Source organism: Perissodus microlepis, chromosome 11, assembly GCF_051167445.1.
Source record: "Perissodus microlepis isolate ML-2025 ecotype Zambia chromosome 11, ASM5116744v1, whole genome shotgun sequence".
Lineage (NCBI taxonomy): Eukaryota > Metazoa > Chordata > Actinopteri > Cichliformes > Cichlidae > Perissodus > Perissodus microlepis.
In genome coordinates, this window is record NC_140471.1 from 24,956,687 (window position 1) to 24,974,064 (window position 17,378).

Sequence of the window (17,378 nt, forward strand, 5' to 3'; positions counted from 1 at the left end):
ATCGGTGCATTGGTGGTTCTTTGTGTCCGGGGATGGGCGCCCAGGTACACACCGGCTCACTCCTTGGTGGCTGCTTATTGGGGCCTGGAGCCTGGGGCTCGCTCGGGCCACTTTGGGGGTGGGGTGCCCTCGGCCTCTCGGCCTGGGGCTCGGTCACTCTGGCGCAGCTGGCTGCCGGCGGAGCTCATGGGCACGTCACTGCAACCCCCCCTGGCTTCTCCGCGGCTGCTGAGTGACCCCTCATCTGGGACTCTCCTCAGCTCTTTCTGGGATAGTGGCGCAGCTGCCCCTCTGTTGGTCTTCCTTGGTCTCTTGTGTTCTGGCGGCCTCTGGATGTCTGGAGTTTTGATCTCCTCCATACCTGCTTCATGCCCTGGTGGACGGGGCTGTGGCTCCCCACACCCTCTAGCAGATCATTACATGAAGGAACCTTTTAAAAACAAGCGCGTCCATGCTCACAGGTGTACACACGGGTGCTCACACACACAAACTACACCCTTTTTGGCTCCTTCCTCAAAGCACACTGTGCGCTGTCGATCTTACGTGCTGCACAATAATGTTTAATATTTAGTATTTACTGTTATATTCCCATATATCATTGTGATGTTGTTTATTGTATTGCTCTCGTTTTCTTCTGCTTGTTTTCTTTTTTCTTTCTCAACAGGTGATCCAGGTGATTGATATATGTATTTATTTTTTTTTGTCTGCTTATTTAGTTGGTTTTTGTTTTTTTGCCCTTCATCCCCGTCCCTCTTCTCCGCTGTTTTTCCCCCTCTTTCTTTCTCCCTTTTCTTTTCCTCATTCAAGTCTGTCCCGTATCTAGCAAGTGAAAATAAAAAAAATAAAATAAAATAAACAATAAAAGGTGAATCAAATAGACTATTACGGCAAGGCTAGGATGGTCAATTTGGTAAAGTAAATCCGGTGGGCATCTTTCTTCGCCTTTAGACAATAATTCTGATGGCAAAAGAACCAAACGGGACAGCCAAAGGAAAAAAAAAAATACAGGAAGCTGCTTCCTATTGGATGTTTAGAGTCACATGAGTGGGCTAATGCAGGAAGCCATTTTTGGGATTTGCACAATGAGGCGTACCAGAAGTCTCCCTGTTTAATCCTTCAGCATCCACCTGTGTTATGCCATGGAGAAGCTTTGTTTGTAAGTTTGAATTGTGTTTCATCTTTATGAGTAGTGAGTGGTGTATATTTTATTGATTTTATGCATATTTGGAGAGATTTATATATAAATGCCTAAATTTGTTCGCCATGTGAAGCAAATGCATAATTCTTTATTTTCATTGAGCATATTTCTTTTTTGTATTTTTGTAGTTTCACAAGTTCTGGGAAAGCACTGTAAGATGTACATTGATGAAGACAAACAAGTAAACAGCCCTCAACTTTACTTTCACGTCTGACTCATCATTCAACGCTTTCAGTGCCTACGGCATATGTTTAGCTATCTGTCACTTCGTGTACCAGAACCACGCACGCAGGGGACAGAATAGTGAAAAAACAGCATCACACCAGGGATAATACAGCAAGTCTGGATAGCAGAGACCGCTACCGCTCATTAATCTTCCCGCCTCGTTTAGTTGTACCTTACATGCCAAATAGTCATCATGGACAATAAGCCAGATACAGAAGATCAACAGAAGACTAGATCTCCAGGATCATCTGTGAAGTCATATGTGACCAGATCTGTTGCTAGTTCTTCTAACAGCTCCTGCAAGTCTTCAGCAAGCCTAGCAGCTGCTAAAGCACGCGCAAGAGCTGAAGCAGTGCGTGCTCGCTCCACCTTTGTCAAAAAAGAAACTGAACTCATGGTGGAAAAAGCCCAGTTGAGAGTAGAGGAGGCACGCATGGAGGCTGCTCTGGCCACACTGAAGGAAGAGAAAGAAGTTGCAGCGGCTTTAGCTGAGGGAGAGGTTTTGGAATCAGCTGCAGCAGAACTCGGCTCTAAACAAGATCTCTGGGCAGTGGACATCATAGGAATTCCCCTTGACTCCACAGAAAAAAGAACAAATGATTATGTTGAGTGTCACTCCAGAATGCACTCTAGTCAGCTGTCGTTGCCCGGCCTTGAGTCCCACATCACCTCCAGTCGGCCACGCGATTTCTCTCATGCTCCACTACTCCAAGACAACAAACTGAATCCCATTCGTACAGCCACTGATAGACTGAGCTCCACTCCAGCTCATGTCAAGTGCCATACTACCTCTGAAGAAAATGGTATGAAGCATCCACCTGCCCAGAATTACCCTGGGATTTATCCATGTAGTGTCACCCCCCTGCAGGAACCTCAACCACACACACATCCTCTTAGAATGCAAGCAGCGCAGCCCTCTGCTCTGAACCGTACCAGCATTAATGACTTTGCTGTCTACATAGCTCGCCGGGAACTTGGGACATCCAGGATGACAAAGTTTGATGATCGTCCAGAGAATTATTGCGGCTGGAAGTCTACCTTCATGAACATCATCGAAGGACTGAAACTCACCTGCAATGAAGAGCTCAACCTTCTCACTAGATGGTTAGGCCCTCAATCATCTGAGCAAGTCAGGAGAATCAGAGCTGTTCATGTCAATGACCCCGCTGCAGGGCTCAGGATGGCGTGGATGCGACTTGAAGAGAACTATGGGTATCCTGAAATAATTGAGAAAGCTCTGCTGGACAAACTTGAGAGATTTCCTAAGATCAGCAACAGGGACCCTCTCAACCTGAGAGAGCTTGGTGACTTGTTAAGGGAGTTGGAGTCAGCAAAGTTAGAAGGCTGTTTGCCTGGGCTTGCCTACCTGGATACCTCTCGCGGCATTAACCCAATAGTGGAGAAACTGCCGTATGGCCTTCAAGAAAAATGGATGACACAAGGCAGTGCGTACAAGCTGCAAAACCAAGGCCAGTTCCCACCATTCTCATTCTTCACTGACAGTGAAGAATAAGACTTTGACTGCAAAACAATCATTCACTGTAAAGAGTGTAACAGTGACAAGCACGTCACAGCGCTTCATCCAGGACCAGCTCCATGGGAGTTGGATTTGTGGCTCAGCCATTGGATGGACGTCTCAGCATTCCTCTTCCCACACTTATTGAGTGTAGCCATATCCCAGATGACAGGTCGGAGATAGCTACTCCTGATGTAGTCAAACACCACCCACACCTAAAGTGTATCACTCATCTCATCCCTGAACTTGATCCAAATGCACAAATTCTCCTTCTGCTGGGTCGGGATGTATTACAAGTCCATAAAGTGAGAGACCAACGCAACGGGCCCAATAATGCACCCTATGCCCAAAGGCTGGACCTTGGCTGGGTCGTAGTGGGAGACGTCTGTTTGGGTGCAGCTCACAAGCCAAAAGCAGTTAATGTCTACTGGACTAACGTTCTGGAGAATGGGCGTCACTCTCATTTCAGTCTATGTCCTAACCACCTAGTTGTGAAAGAGAAGCTTACAACAAGAACAGGCATAAGACCTCTCAAATCTCAAACCCTGTCACACTTTCATCTTCTGGACAGTCTGTTTCAGAACTCTGATGATCATTCACTTGGCAACAAAATCTTTGAAAGAACAGAGAATGACAATGAAGTTGCCCCACCTATTGAGGACAAACGGTTCATCCAGTTGATGGATAATGAGATGTTCATAGATTATGCTAACAGTTGGGTAGCTCCCCTTCCCTTTCGCATGCCAAGACCACGGCTGCCTAACAACAGAGAACAAGCTCTGACTTGTTTTACCAGTCTCTGCAAAACTCTAGAAAGAAAGCCTGAGATGAGGAGACATTTCCTGGCTTTCATGCAGAATATCTTCGATCGAGATCATGCTGAACCACCTCCAGCACTCAACGATGGAGACGAATGCTGGTACCTTCCCAGTTTTGGCATCTACCCTCCACGCAAGCCTGGCCAGATCCGAGTTGTCTTTGATTCAAGCGCTTCTTATCGTGGCATCTCCCTGAACGATGTGCTGTTGACAGGGCCAGACTTAAATAACAGTCTGCTGGGAGTACTAATGCGGTTTAGGCATGAACAGGTAGCCATCACAGCAGATATTGAACAAATGTTTCACAGCTTTGTTGTCAGGGAAGACCACAGGAACTTCCTCAGATTTCTGTGGTTCAGAGACAATGACATCACGAAGGAAGTTGTGGAATATCGAATGAGAGTCCATGTGTTTGGCAACAGCCCCTCTCCAGCTGTTGCTACTTATGGGCTCCGGAGAGCAGCTTTACATGGAGAGAGCGAGTTTGGGGAAGAGGCAAAGGAGTTCATACACAGGAACTTCTACATTGGTGATGCACTCAAGTCACTGCCATCTGCAACAGCAGCTATCAGTCTTCTCAAGGCAGCCCAAGGCATTCTTGCCATCTTCAACTTGAGACTTCATAAAATAGCATCCAATTGCCTAACTGTCATGCAGGCTTTCCCGTCAACAGATCATGCAAAAGACTTGAAAAATCCCGACCTGGACAAAGATTCACCTCCTTTGCAACGAAGTGTTGGATTAAGCTGGGACCTTGTGAATGACACCTTTACATTCCGTGTTGCCAGGAGCGAGAAGCCATTCACCCGAAGAGGAGTCCTTGCAACCATTAATAGTTTGTTTGATCCACTTGGTCTCGTAGCTCCCGTTACTATTCAAGGAAAGCATTGTTGCAGCAGCTCACTCATGACAGCAGTGACTGGGATGCTCCCCTCCCATCTGAAAAAGCAACAGAGTGGATTACCTGGAGGGATTCACTGCAGGATTTGGAACAGTTTGCAATTCCCCGAGCCTACATTGCTACATCTCTGTTCACTGCACAACGTACAGAGATCCACATCTTCTCGGATGCTTACACCAAGGCCATTGCAGCTGTGGCATATCTTAAAGTGAAAGATGTGGAAGGTAAATGCCATGTTGGTTTCATAATGGGGAAAGCCAAGTTAGCCCCCGTGCCATTCCACACTATTCCCAGGCTGGGATTAGGTGCTGCTGTTCTGGCAGTGGAAATTGCTGAGCTGCTTGTGAAAGAGCTGGACATTAGTCTTGACAGCCTGAAGTTCTATACTGACAGCAAGGTGGTGCTGGGGTACATTTATAATGAGAGCAGGAGATTTTATGTGTACGTTAGCAACAGAGTGGAACGGATAAGGAAGTTCTCATGCCTGGAACATTGGCAATATGTCCACACTGATGAAAACCCTGCAGATGTTGCCACCAGGTCAGTGCCTCCAGCTCATCTCTGAAGCACCAACTGGCTTACAGGTCCACATTTTCTGAGACGTTCTGGGGACATAGACTCAGGTAAAGAAACATCCTATGACCTCATTGATCCAGACTCTGATACAGAGGTCAGAAGCCACATCACTACTGTTGCAAACCCCCATAGGAGTATGGGGTTGCATCGATTTGAAAGATTCTCCATGTGGCAACCCCTTGTCAGAGCTGTGGCCTCCCTAATCCACATCGTCCAATCCTTCAAGTCTGAGAAAGATAGCAATGGGCAAGATTGCAAAGGCTGGCATCACTGTTTGAAGCCACACAAAATGGATACACTGTCACAAGCAAAGCATACCATTATTGGATGTGTACAAAGGGAGACATACCAAGTGGAAGTGTCTTGTTTGGGAAAAGGCGAAGTAATTCCCCAAAACAGTCCTCTGAGGAAGCTCAGCCCAATTCTCGATGATAGCAAACTTTTAAGAGTTGGTGGGCGGCTCCAGCATGCTTCAATCGAGACACAGGAAAAATATCCTCTCATCATTCCTGGCTGCAGCCACGTAGCTACTGTTGTAAACTACTACCATGAGCAGGTTCACCACCAAGGCAGAGTTTTTACTGAGGGAGCTATCCGCACGGCTGGCATCTGGATTGTAGGGGCAAAGAAATGTATGTCCAGAAACCTGCACAAGTGTGTTACATGCAACAAACTTCGTGGTAGACCCGCAGAGCTGAAGATGGCAAATCTTCCACCCGATCGTCTCAGCACTGAACCCCCATTTACAAATGTGGGTCTGGATGTATTCGGCCCCTGGAGTGTCTCCACCCGTCGCACCCGAGGTGGTGCAGCAAACTCTAAAAGGTGGGCAGTACTCTTCATGTGTTTAAGTGTTCGTGCCGTGCATATCGAGCTCATAGAGTCAATGGACACATCGAGCTTCATTAATGCTCTACGGCGGTTCTTTGCTATGCATGGTCCTGTGAAGATTAGCCGCTCTGACTGTGGCACAAACTTTAAGGGAGCTTGCAGAGAACTTCAAATTCTCCTACGAGATGAAACCAACATCTCAAGGTACCTCAGTGAGGAAGGATGCACATGACTGTTCAACCCACCTCATTCTTCCCATATGGGAGGAGTGTGGGAAAGAATGATCTTGACTCTATGCTTTCTCAGATCAGTCCCTCGAATCTCACTCATGAAGTGCTTTCGACCCTTATGGCTGAAGTTGGAGCGATAATAAATGCAAGGCCTCTTGCTCCCATCTCAGGTGATCCAGATTCATCGTTTCTTCTGACTCCAGCAATGATCTTGACACAGAAGGTCAGCACCCCTCTTCCTCCTCCAGGATCATTTGAAGCTACAGATATGTATCGTCAGCAGTGGAAACGTGTCCAGCACTTGGCGAATACATTTTGGGAGAGATGGAGGCAAGAATATCTCTCTACTCTTCAAAGTCGAAGCAAGTGGCAAAATAGTCAGCCCAATGTCAAGGAAGGGGACTTGGTGTTGCTCAAAAACCCTCAGGTAAAAAGAAATCAGTGGCCAATGGCTCTTGTCACCAAGGCTTACCCAGACAGCAATGGAAAGGTCAGGAAAACTCAAAACTGAAGGTCACGAAAGGAGGTACTGTTAAGACCTTCTTTAGACCAGTAACTGAAGTAGTGGTACTTTTGTCTACCTGATCATCTACCATGGACAGTCAATGTGTTGTTTTCTTTAGTTGATTGGAATGCTAAGAAATTGATAGTGGTATTGTGTTCAATACCAGGCAGGGAGTGTAATGTTATGTGCACATTGAGAATTTTAGCATCTCCTAGTGGCTAGCTTGGAGACTGCGGTCAAGTTAATTTTTCTGTGACTTGGCTTGTATTCCTTCCTATTGGATGTTTAGAGTCACATGAGTGGGGTAATGCAGGAAGCCATTTTTGTATTGGGATTTGCACAATGACGCGTACCAGAAGTCTCCCTGTTTAATCCTTCAGCATCCACCTGTGTTATGCCATGGAGAAGCTTTGTTTGTAAGTTTGAATTGTGTTTCATGTTTATGAGTAGTGAGTGGTGTATATTTTATTGATTTTATGCATATTTGGAGAGATTTATATATAAATGCCTAAATTTGTTCGCCATGTGAAGCAAATGCATAATTCTTTATTTTCATTGAGCATAATTCTTTTTTGTATTTTTGTAGTTTCACAAGTTCTGGGAAAGCACAGTAAGATGTACACTGATGAAGACAAACAAGTAAACAGCCCTCAACTTTACTTTCACGTCTGACTCATCATTCAACGCTTTCAGTGCCTATGGCATATGTTTAGCTATCTGTCACTTTGTGTACCAGAACCATGCACACAAGGGACAGAAGACTACCTTTAAATAAGCCATTCAGTTTCTTACAACCACTTTTTAAAGTTTTTAAAATCACAATCTTAAGAATATCACAAATTATTGCAAGAATGCAGAATAACAAAAATATACTAATAATTACAGGTACTTTTACATATTTAATATAATGTAAACTTGTTTAAACATTGGAAAAACAATTACAATGTTGGATTTCAAGATCTGCTCACCGTGTATCATCAGAGTAGCACGTCCAACATGGTTTGTGGCATCAGCTTGCGAAATGCTAACACTGTATTCTCCAATGTCATTGAGAGTGAGACTCCTGAGCTCCAAAGACCCAGTAGATGGGAAGACGGTGATCCTGCCTTCATACTCTGGTCCAGTATTGTTTACTGAGTTAGTTGAGAATATTATATTCGTAGAGATATTTAACTTCCAGTCCACAGTTAGAAAGGGTGTTTCTGTTGGAGTCAGTGTTGTGGTGAATACCACCATTTCTCCTACAGCTGCATTCAGAGGACCACCAGGCAACACATCAGCTCCTTCAGTGAAAACTGCAGGAGACAAATAGAAAAGTACATAAAACATATGTCAGTCAAACAAATAAAACAATCGTGGAATATATGCAATGAAATACGGCAAAGCTGTGGAGTTCACATTATTTTCATTAGAGGTATGAGCTTTTTCAGATAATACCCCACATATTTCTGATCGAGTTTCAATAACGCATGGTTATTAAAACAGTTAACCAGCTGTTTCTTTCAGTGAATTGCTGCTGCTCCAAGTCCTTCACGAACATCCAAAGGAAAATATAACATTTTGTTATATATAGACCATAAGTTCTACTGAACATCATAATATTGAGACTTACCTGCAAATTCCACAAAGATAATAAGAAGCTGTAGTAACAAAGCCATTAATTAAATATCTGTGAAGTGTGCAGTTATGAACGTTCAACTATCAAACTGATCGCGAACCTACTGACTCAGTATGGTAAATGAAACTCTACTTAAGAGTTTGCTAGAAAAGAAACCTGTTAAACTTGAAGGGTTTTCAGTTCAGATTTTTTGTGCAACATAAATAAGTAATCAGGACAGCAGGGAGAAATGTAATGTTTATTTATTAACATTTTGCACTTTACTTTGAACAATTTAGAATTTTGTGTTTACTGATATTTTACTTCCATTTTTTTTATTCAAAAATGTTTGCACATTTATTTTCATTTTTATCTGTTATTTAAGAATTTTGTGTTACATTGTTTGGAAAAAGTTGAAAAGTTTTGTCATTTAAACATTTTTAAAAAAAGTTTTGCACAATAAATGTTCTTTAACCCTTTAAGACCTACCATAGAACCAAATCCGCCAGAGCTTATATTATATTTCTACATGTTGTAGTGCCATTTCTGGGAGCATTTCAAGTTGATATACATCAATACAACCATTATAGCCCAAATTTTAATAATATGTATGCATTAAGTGCATAGTAATTACATAAATTGCAAAAAAGTGCAATAAACTACAAAAAATTTGGAAATCGTTTTTGTTTTTTTAACATATATTTCTAGTTAGAGAAATTTAAGAGGCTTATCCCTCAAAACTGTAAATACAAAAAAGTTGCACAAAATAGTTTCCCACCAAAGAAAATTTATTTGAAGTGTCTTCATAGTTTTATTTTTGAAATACACCAATTTTTATATACTGCAGGAAAAACGAAAATAAATATTATAATGCAAATTTGCAAAAAAAACAGCTTATGCATCAAAATAAACTATTTCCAGCAATATGAGTCCTAAGCATCCCAGAAACGACACAGAAAGTCATAAAGTCAACCATAACTTTTAAAAACACAAGTATAGGCTCATAAGTATGGAAGCCCGTTTCCGCCACTAAAAAAAAAAAAAAGGATCCATAACTCAAAATTTCGAGTTATTTTCTCGAAATTCCGAGTTATTTTCTCAAAATTCCGAGTTATTTCGAGTTATATTATATTCGAGTTAGCGCTGCCAATCAGTAATCTACGTGAATGACATCATTTCCTTGTTACCCGGAAGCTGAAGCCCTCAGCTACAAATGCTACAGCTAAGCTACCGGTATTACATCCAGTCGTGAATGCACAGATTGCTGAGTGTTTTCAGCCTGGCTTCACAAATGATGAAATCCCTGTGTTATTAGCTGAATCACATGGTGTTACTATCAGCAAACGTACTCGCGAAAGCGCCAATTTGTTGGGATCCGTTTTTGAGTGCGCGTTCCTCTGCGCCATATGCTTCCGGGTAACAAGAAAGCGACCTCATTCACGTATATTTTTGATTGGCAGAGCTAACTCGAAATTTTGAGAAAAGTAACTCAAAATTTCGAGTTACTTTTCTCGAAATTTCGAGTTATGGATACTAGCTTTTTTGTTTTTATTTAGTGGCGGAAACGGGCTTCCATACATAAGGCCCTGATGGTAAAAAACTACATTTCCACAAAATGATGTCACTTCCGGTTTCGGGCAGGTCATGACGGACATGCGATAGTTCGCGCTGATGGATGTAGGAAGTGTTACAAACAGCTGATCGGATTGGCTAAGCGTGTTTCTGGAATATTATGTTTTTGTTGCTGCAAGCGCTTTTTATGTAGTTTTTGCAAAGCTATATGTGGAAGGAAACTGTGACCTATGACAAGCTGATGGCATAAGATGTAAGTACAACTCCTCCGGTTTCATATGCAAAAAAAATTATTGCGCTAGCTTACGTGGTTGCAGTGCTACCGGGATTTTAGAAAAGTTACGCAAGCGTGCCCACTCTGACCGGCTTTAAAGGGTTAAAATGGCATTCTGTACTTTTTTGAAGTGTGTTTATTATTCTGGAATGTATCTGGCATGTGAGTCATTTTTAATATATTGCAATATATATCGTTACCGCATGTGCTTCAAATTATATCCCGATATAAATTTTAGGCCATATCGCCCAGCCCTGCGTTGATGTGCAGTGGGGTGTGGGCTGTTGAGCTCTTCCGGAAGTTAACAATCATCTCTTTAGTCTTCTGAACATTTAGAGACAGGTTGTTATTCTGACACCAGTCCGGCAGGTGTTGTACCTCCTCTCTGTATTCAGACTCATCGATGTTGATGAGGCCCACCACTGTTCTGTCATCTGCAAACTTGATGATGTGATCAAGTTTGCATTTAAAAGTGTTTCCTGAAAACCCTCTCTTGTCTGATCATTTCCTAATAACATTTACATTTACAATTATTGATTACACAGCAGTGGTGTCTGATGGTGCTGTAACCAAGTTTAAAAATATAATTCAACCGCTGTTATCATCTTCAATGCCCTGTACCAACACAGAGCAGAGCAGTTACATGAATACTACTGCAACAGATGTCGATTATCTTGTTAATAATTTGAGCTTTCACTACGTATGGCTCTGGATACTGTAGCTCCTGTGAAAAATAGAGTCTCAAATAAGACGTATTTGACTCCCTGGTATAATTCTCAAACACACACCTAAAAGTAGATAACTCGTAAGCTGGGGCGGAAATGGCATATCAAAAATTTAGAAGATCATCATTTAACCTGGAGAAATAGTTTGCTGCTTTATAAGAAAGCCCTCTGTAAAACTAAAACATCTTACTATTAATCATTTATTGAAGAAAATAAGAACAACCCTTGGTTTCTCTTCAGCACTGTAGCCAGACTGACAAAAAGTCAAAGCACTGTTGAGCCAACCATTCCTTTAACGTTAACTAGTAATGACTTCATGAACGTCTTCAAAATGAAATTTTAACCATTAGAAGAAAAATTACTAATAACCATCTCACACAGCAAAGCTACATGTGTTTAATGTTTTGCTCTCTCTCCCTTGTCACTCTGCCTGGGCGGAGGCACTGTGGGCTTCAGCTTTTGGCCCGTGGACCTGTTTCCCATTACGCTGCTCTTGTGTGTTTGCCATTTAAGGCCGGGACGCAGATCCTCTCACCGTTGGATGACTGTGCAAGACACTTTTCAGGACCTGTGACCTACCTGCTGCTTGGGATGTGTGTGAGTTGGAGTGAGGAAGTAGTACAAGTGTGAGAGAGGCTTTCCTTTCCCAGACTTCCCCTTATGGACCCTTGGATCCCTGGATTTCCCCCACTGTATATACTATATACTGCACCTGGTGACTGTGTGAATAAAACCTATTTTTGAACTGAGAATCCCAGTCTGCGCCTGAGTCCCCTCTACCACACATGACAAGTATGTATTTTGAGTCTTTTTCTCCAATTGATCTTTCTGAGTAATCTTCAGTAATTGCTTCCTCCAAACCATCAACGTGTCTTTTCAACCCCATTCCTACAAGACAGCTTAAAGAAGTCCTACTATTAATTAATGCTTCAGTCTTAAATAAGATCAGCCTATCTCTAATGATACAGGTCTGCAATAAAAAAAAAAATCAGCCGCATGGGATATTTTTGGTAGATTTTATGTTTCTCTCCATCACATCGAGTTTTTCGTAAAACATGAGGAGTAATGAACAGTAATGAAAAAAAACAACAACAATATTTTATTACAATTAAATATGCATAATTTTTTGTAATTGAACAAAGAAACAAAAAACTATTCCTTCATTTTAAATTAATGTAAGAAATCATTATTGGATATGTTGACTTTTATTTTGACTTAAGTATAGGATCCCAGATTTCAATTTTAAAGGGACATTGTATATTTAATTAAACTAAAAACATGAGTTTTGCAAGAAAATCTGACGTGAGGGAATTTTAAAAACATTTTCCTGGTTTCAGTGAATAAAAATCTATAAGAGTCAGTCAAGAAACCCTATGCAGTTTTTTGGGTGCAGACCTGTAGATTACACAGGCTATGTATCACAGACCTTCAAGCTGGCAGTTAAACCTTTACTTAAAAAGCCATTTCTTGACCCAGCTGTCTTAGCTAATTATAGGCCTTCTTTTTAGCTCAAAGGTTTTTGAAAGACTAGTTGTCAAACAGCTAACAGATCATCTGCAGAGGAATGGCTTATTTGAAGAGTTTCAGTCAGGTTTCAGAGCTCATCACAGCACAGAAACGGCTTTAGTGAAGTTTACAAATTATCTTCTTATGGCCTCTAACAGTGGACTCTGTGCTTGTCCTGCTAGACCTTAGTGCAGCGTTCGATACTGTTGACTGCTTGATTGCAGTGGTTTGAGTCATATCTATCTAATATACTCCAATTCGTTCATGTAAATGGAGAGTCCTCTTCGTACATTAAGGTTAATTATAAAGTTCAACAGAGTTCATTGCTTGGACCAATTCTGTTTACATTACACATGCTTCCCTTAGTACCATCAGAAGGCATAGCATACATTTTCACTGCAGATGACACCCAACTTTATCTATCAATGAAGCCAGATAACACACACCAATTAGTTAAACTGCAGGAATGTCTTAAAGGCATAAAGACCTGGATAGCCCCTAACTTTCTGCTTCAAAATTCAGATAAAATCTGAATCTTTATCTCTAAAATTAGAAATACCCTGTCTCAGAGTGATGCTGAAAAACTGGTTCATGGATTTATTAGTTCTAGGCTGGACTACTGTAATTTTTTATTATCAGGATGTGCTAAAAACTCCCAGAAAAGCCTACAATTAATCCAAAATGTTGCAGCAAGAGTACTGACAGGGACTAGAAAGAGAGAGCATATTTCTCCTATACTGGCTTTACTTCATATGCTCCCTGTTAAATCCAGGATTCTAAATCCTGCTCCTCACATACAAGGTCTTGAATAATCAGGCTTCATCTTATTCTAATGATTTTATAGTACCATATCATTTATATTTTTTATAAATGATATGGTACTTTTTAGATATATAGTACCACCTTTTTCAGAGACTTCAGGCTTGCTTGTTGTTCCTAGAGTATTTAAAGTAGAATGGGAGGGAGAGCCTTCAGTTTTCAGGCCCCTCTTCTATGGAACCAGCTTCCATAGAAGGGAATTGGGAGACACTATCTTTACTTTTAAGATTATAGGCTTAAAACTTTCCTTAGTTATGCTGCAATAGGTGTAGGCTGATGGGGGATTCCCATGATGCACTGAGTATTTCTTCTTCAGTCACCTTTCTCACTAACTATGTCTTAATAGACCTCTCTGCACTAAATCATTACTGGTTATTAATCTCTGGCTCTCTTCCACAGCATGTCTTTATCCTGTCTTCCTTTTCTTACCCCAACCAGTCACAGCAGATTGCTGCCCCTCTCTAAGCTTGGTTCTGCTGGAGGTTTCTTCCTTCCCACTGTCGCCAAGGTGCTCGATCATAGGGAGTCATATGAGTGTTGGGGTTTACTGTAGGGTCTACCTTACAATATAAAGTGCCTTGGGGCCACTGTTGTTCTAAATATGGCACTGTATAAATAGAATAGAATTGAATTGAATTGAATTGAATTGAATTGAATTGAACTGAATTGAATTGAACTGAATTGAATTGAATTGAACTGAACTGAATTGAAGTTTTTATAAGGATTGTGGCTCAGAGTTTAAGTATACCATCAATCTACAAACCGACTTCTTACGAAACTGATCCATGTTATCTGAGCAGGAAAAACGTATTGCTATGTGCAATATTCAGGTTACACATAGTTAAACATGAACTAGAAGTATTCAACAGATATATCAAAGACTGTAATATAATTGTATTCAAACAAATTAATTTGAGGACATATTAAAAGTAAAATTAGGAAGTAAAACCTTAAAGTCAGTATGAGCAGATAGAGTTTTTTCTGCCTTATTGGGCAGTGAAAGCTCACCTGAGATGGAACCAAAAATGAAGAAGTATATCAGAAGTATATCAGAAAATGTTTCCATTTCTAAAGCAGTCCTTCACTCTTTGCCTTTTCCTTTGCTGATACCAGTACATGAATGTTCATTCAGTATATAGTGTCATAAGGAAGTAACGTTGTTATTCTGAAAGGTTAAACTTCCTGAACTTGTTAATCATTAACACAGCTTTCTATCAAATGTTTGCTTTTTTCTTCTGTACAGTAACAGCTAGTTTAATAAGGAGGTGTCACTTGGAAGAATTCAAAATGATTTATTGTCAGACAGAAATTAATTAATTTGCAAGAATGAAATCTATTTGCCAATTAGGTTTCAATGACCCATTATGGCAGAACAGAATCCCAGTAGTGTCTAGACACTGTTGGTGGTGAAGATCAACCAATATCATGGCAAAACATGCAATAGACACACCGGTCCACTGTGTCCATTTCATACTTTGCCTCTCCAAAGGCAATACTGGGTTGTAAAGATGGAGATGGAGGCTTGGGTGAGAACTGTGACCAGCGTGAGATGGGGAGCATGTGGGTTACATGAATGAGATATTGATATACATGATGACAGAAGAGCACTGAGATTTAAAGCACACGGACTGAAGGCTGATTGGCTCACTCAAGGCGAGCAAGAGAATGTTTGAGCTGCAGTAAGGATGTCAGTATCAAGTTTGGCAGTCTAGGAAAGTGGAAGTAATGTATTAATAGTTGTAATTACTTAATAAGTAACATTTCTGTAATGTTGTTTAAATTAAATCAGTGTCTTCACTTACCAGAATACAACTTTTCAGCATTTAATCCTACTAAAAGAGACCCAAACTGTTTTATGCATCACTGAACCCTCTCTTGTGTTGTGACACACTAATCTAAAATCTAATCAACACACACACACACACACACACACACACACACACACACACACACACACACACACACACACACACACACACATTTAGGAATAAAGGAATTATTTCAAATACTCTTTAACATTAAAATAGACATTCTTAAATTAGAGAAATTACTAATGGAAATAGTATATGTAAATCTCAGAAACCAAAACACTCACAATCTCACTTACACACTAATTTTGCAACCCGAAGTCCTTTAAAATACAATAAATCTGATCTGAAACTCAGAAATTTAATTAAAAACTTTTCCATAACATTTTGTTTCATAGTGTAATCTTCACATCCTTTACCTAAAACCAGACCTTCCCAAAGTGTGGGGCCGCAGAGCCATGGCAGGGTGGGGGCGCGGTATGAAAAGGGGGAGAAAAAAACAAAACGCTTGGGCGACCACAGAAACGCAAAGCAGGAGATGAAGCATAGCTGAATATGTTTCCAAACCAACTTCATTCTAAGCCAAAGACTAGAAAATATGGTGAAGCATATCTTCCCTTTGGTTTCACCTGCACAAGTGCCAAGGTAGGTCTCCCCTGCAGAATTGGTTTTCGCTGGGCTCTTCAAATCACGGACAAACAGTATCCCCCATTCTTGATTTTTAGTTCAAACACTTGTTGTAATGACTAACTACTCCTGACATTTTGGAGATGTTAGCTCTTTATACAGTAAAGTTACAGTGGGATACAAATAATATCAGGCTGATCCTGCCACGATTTGTTCCCCCTGTCTAAATCACGGACTAACAGTATCCCACAGTTGTTTATGTTTTTCAACCCATTTTGCACAGAGAGGCATTTTTTGAAAATGTATTGATAGCATCCATCCATCCATCTTCATCCGCTTTATCCGAGGCCGGGTCGCGGGGGCAGCAGCCTAAGCAGAGAGGCCCAGACCTCCCTCTCCCCAGCCACCTCCTCCAGCTTATCCGGGGGAACACCAAGGCGTTCCCAGGCCAGCCGAGTGATATAATCTCTCCAGCGTGTCCTGGGTCTGCCCTGGGGCCTCCTCCCGGTGGGACATGCCCGGGAAACCTCACCTAGGAGGCACCCAGGAGGCATCCTTGTCAGATGCCCGAACCACCTCAGCTGGCTCCTTTCGATGTGGAGCAGCAGCGGCTCTACTCTGAGCCCCTCCCGGATGGCCGAACTTCTCACCCTATCTCTAAGGGAGAGGCCAGCCACCCTTCGGAGGAAGCTCATTTCCGCCGCTTGTATCCGCGATCTCGTTCTTTCGGTCACTACCCACAGCTCGTGGCCATAGGTGAGGGTAGGGACGTAGATCGACCGGTAAATTGAGAGCTTCGCTTTTACACTCAGCTCCCTCTTCTCCACGACGGACCGGTGCAGCGTCTGCATTACTGCAGCTGCAGCCCCAATCCATCTGTCGATCTTCGGCTCCCTTCTCCCATCACTCGCGAACAAGACCCCGAGATACTTGAACTCCTCCACTTGGGGCAGGAACTCATCCCCAACCCGGAGTGGGCACTCCACCCTTTTCCGGCTGAGAACCATGGCCTCAGATTTGGAGGTGCTGATCCTCATTCCCGCTGCTTCACACTCGGCTGCGAACCGTTCCAGTGCGAGCTGGAGGCCCCCACCCGATGAAGCCAACAGAACCACATCATCCGCAAAAAGCAGAGATGAGATTCTGAGGCCACCAAAGCGAAAGCCCTCCGCCACTTGGCTGCGCCTAGAAATCCTGTCCATAAAAATTATGAACAGAACCGGTGACAAAGGGCAGCCCTGGCGGAGCCCATCACCCACCGGGAACGAGTCCGACTTATTGCCGGCAATGCAAACCAAGCTCTTGCAACGGTTGTATAGGGATCGAATGTTGAATATTATTACACAGGAAAAAAAAACAACTACACGTAAAATAATCAGACTGTGACGCCTCTGCCTTTCTAAATAGAGGGACAGTAACTGCGTGTGTGTATGTAAGCCTGTAAAAACCAAAGATAGTCAGATTAACAGTATTTTGTCTCTATCTGCCATTCTGCAATTCATCTCACGTGGCGCACAGCGTGATGTGGAAAAAGGCACATACCTTTGATGTTGCGTGACGAACTCTGTATTCTCGTCCACAGGTAAACGCAAAAAAATGAGTTTTAAAAAATCTCAGTTTTCGGTGATTCGAAATGCCGTTTACGTGTGG

General features: G+C 42.0%; 1 protein-coding gene across 1 annotated transcript in view; it reads right to left on the minus strand.

Moving 5' to 3' along the window:
* The window catches only part of LOC146377972 (cell adhesion molecule CEACAM5-like), a 47,347-nt gene extending 33,534 nt beyond the window's left edge, over positions 1–13,813 (minus strand). Inside the window, 2 exon segments of the mRNA XM_084942635.1 lie at positions 7,769–8,095; positions 13,723–13,813. Of these exon segments, the coding sequence (XP_084798761.1) occupies positions 7,769–8,095; positions 13,723–13,813 (418 nt within the window).
* Positions 13,814–17,378: the final 3,565 nt, after the last annotated feature.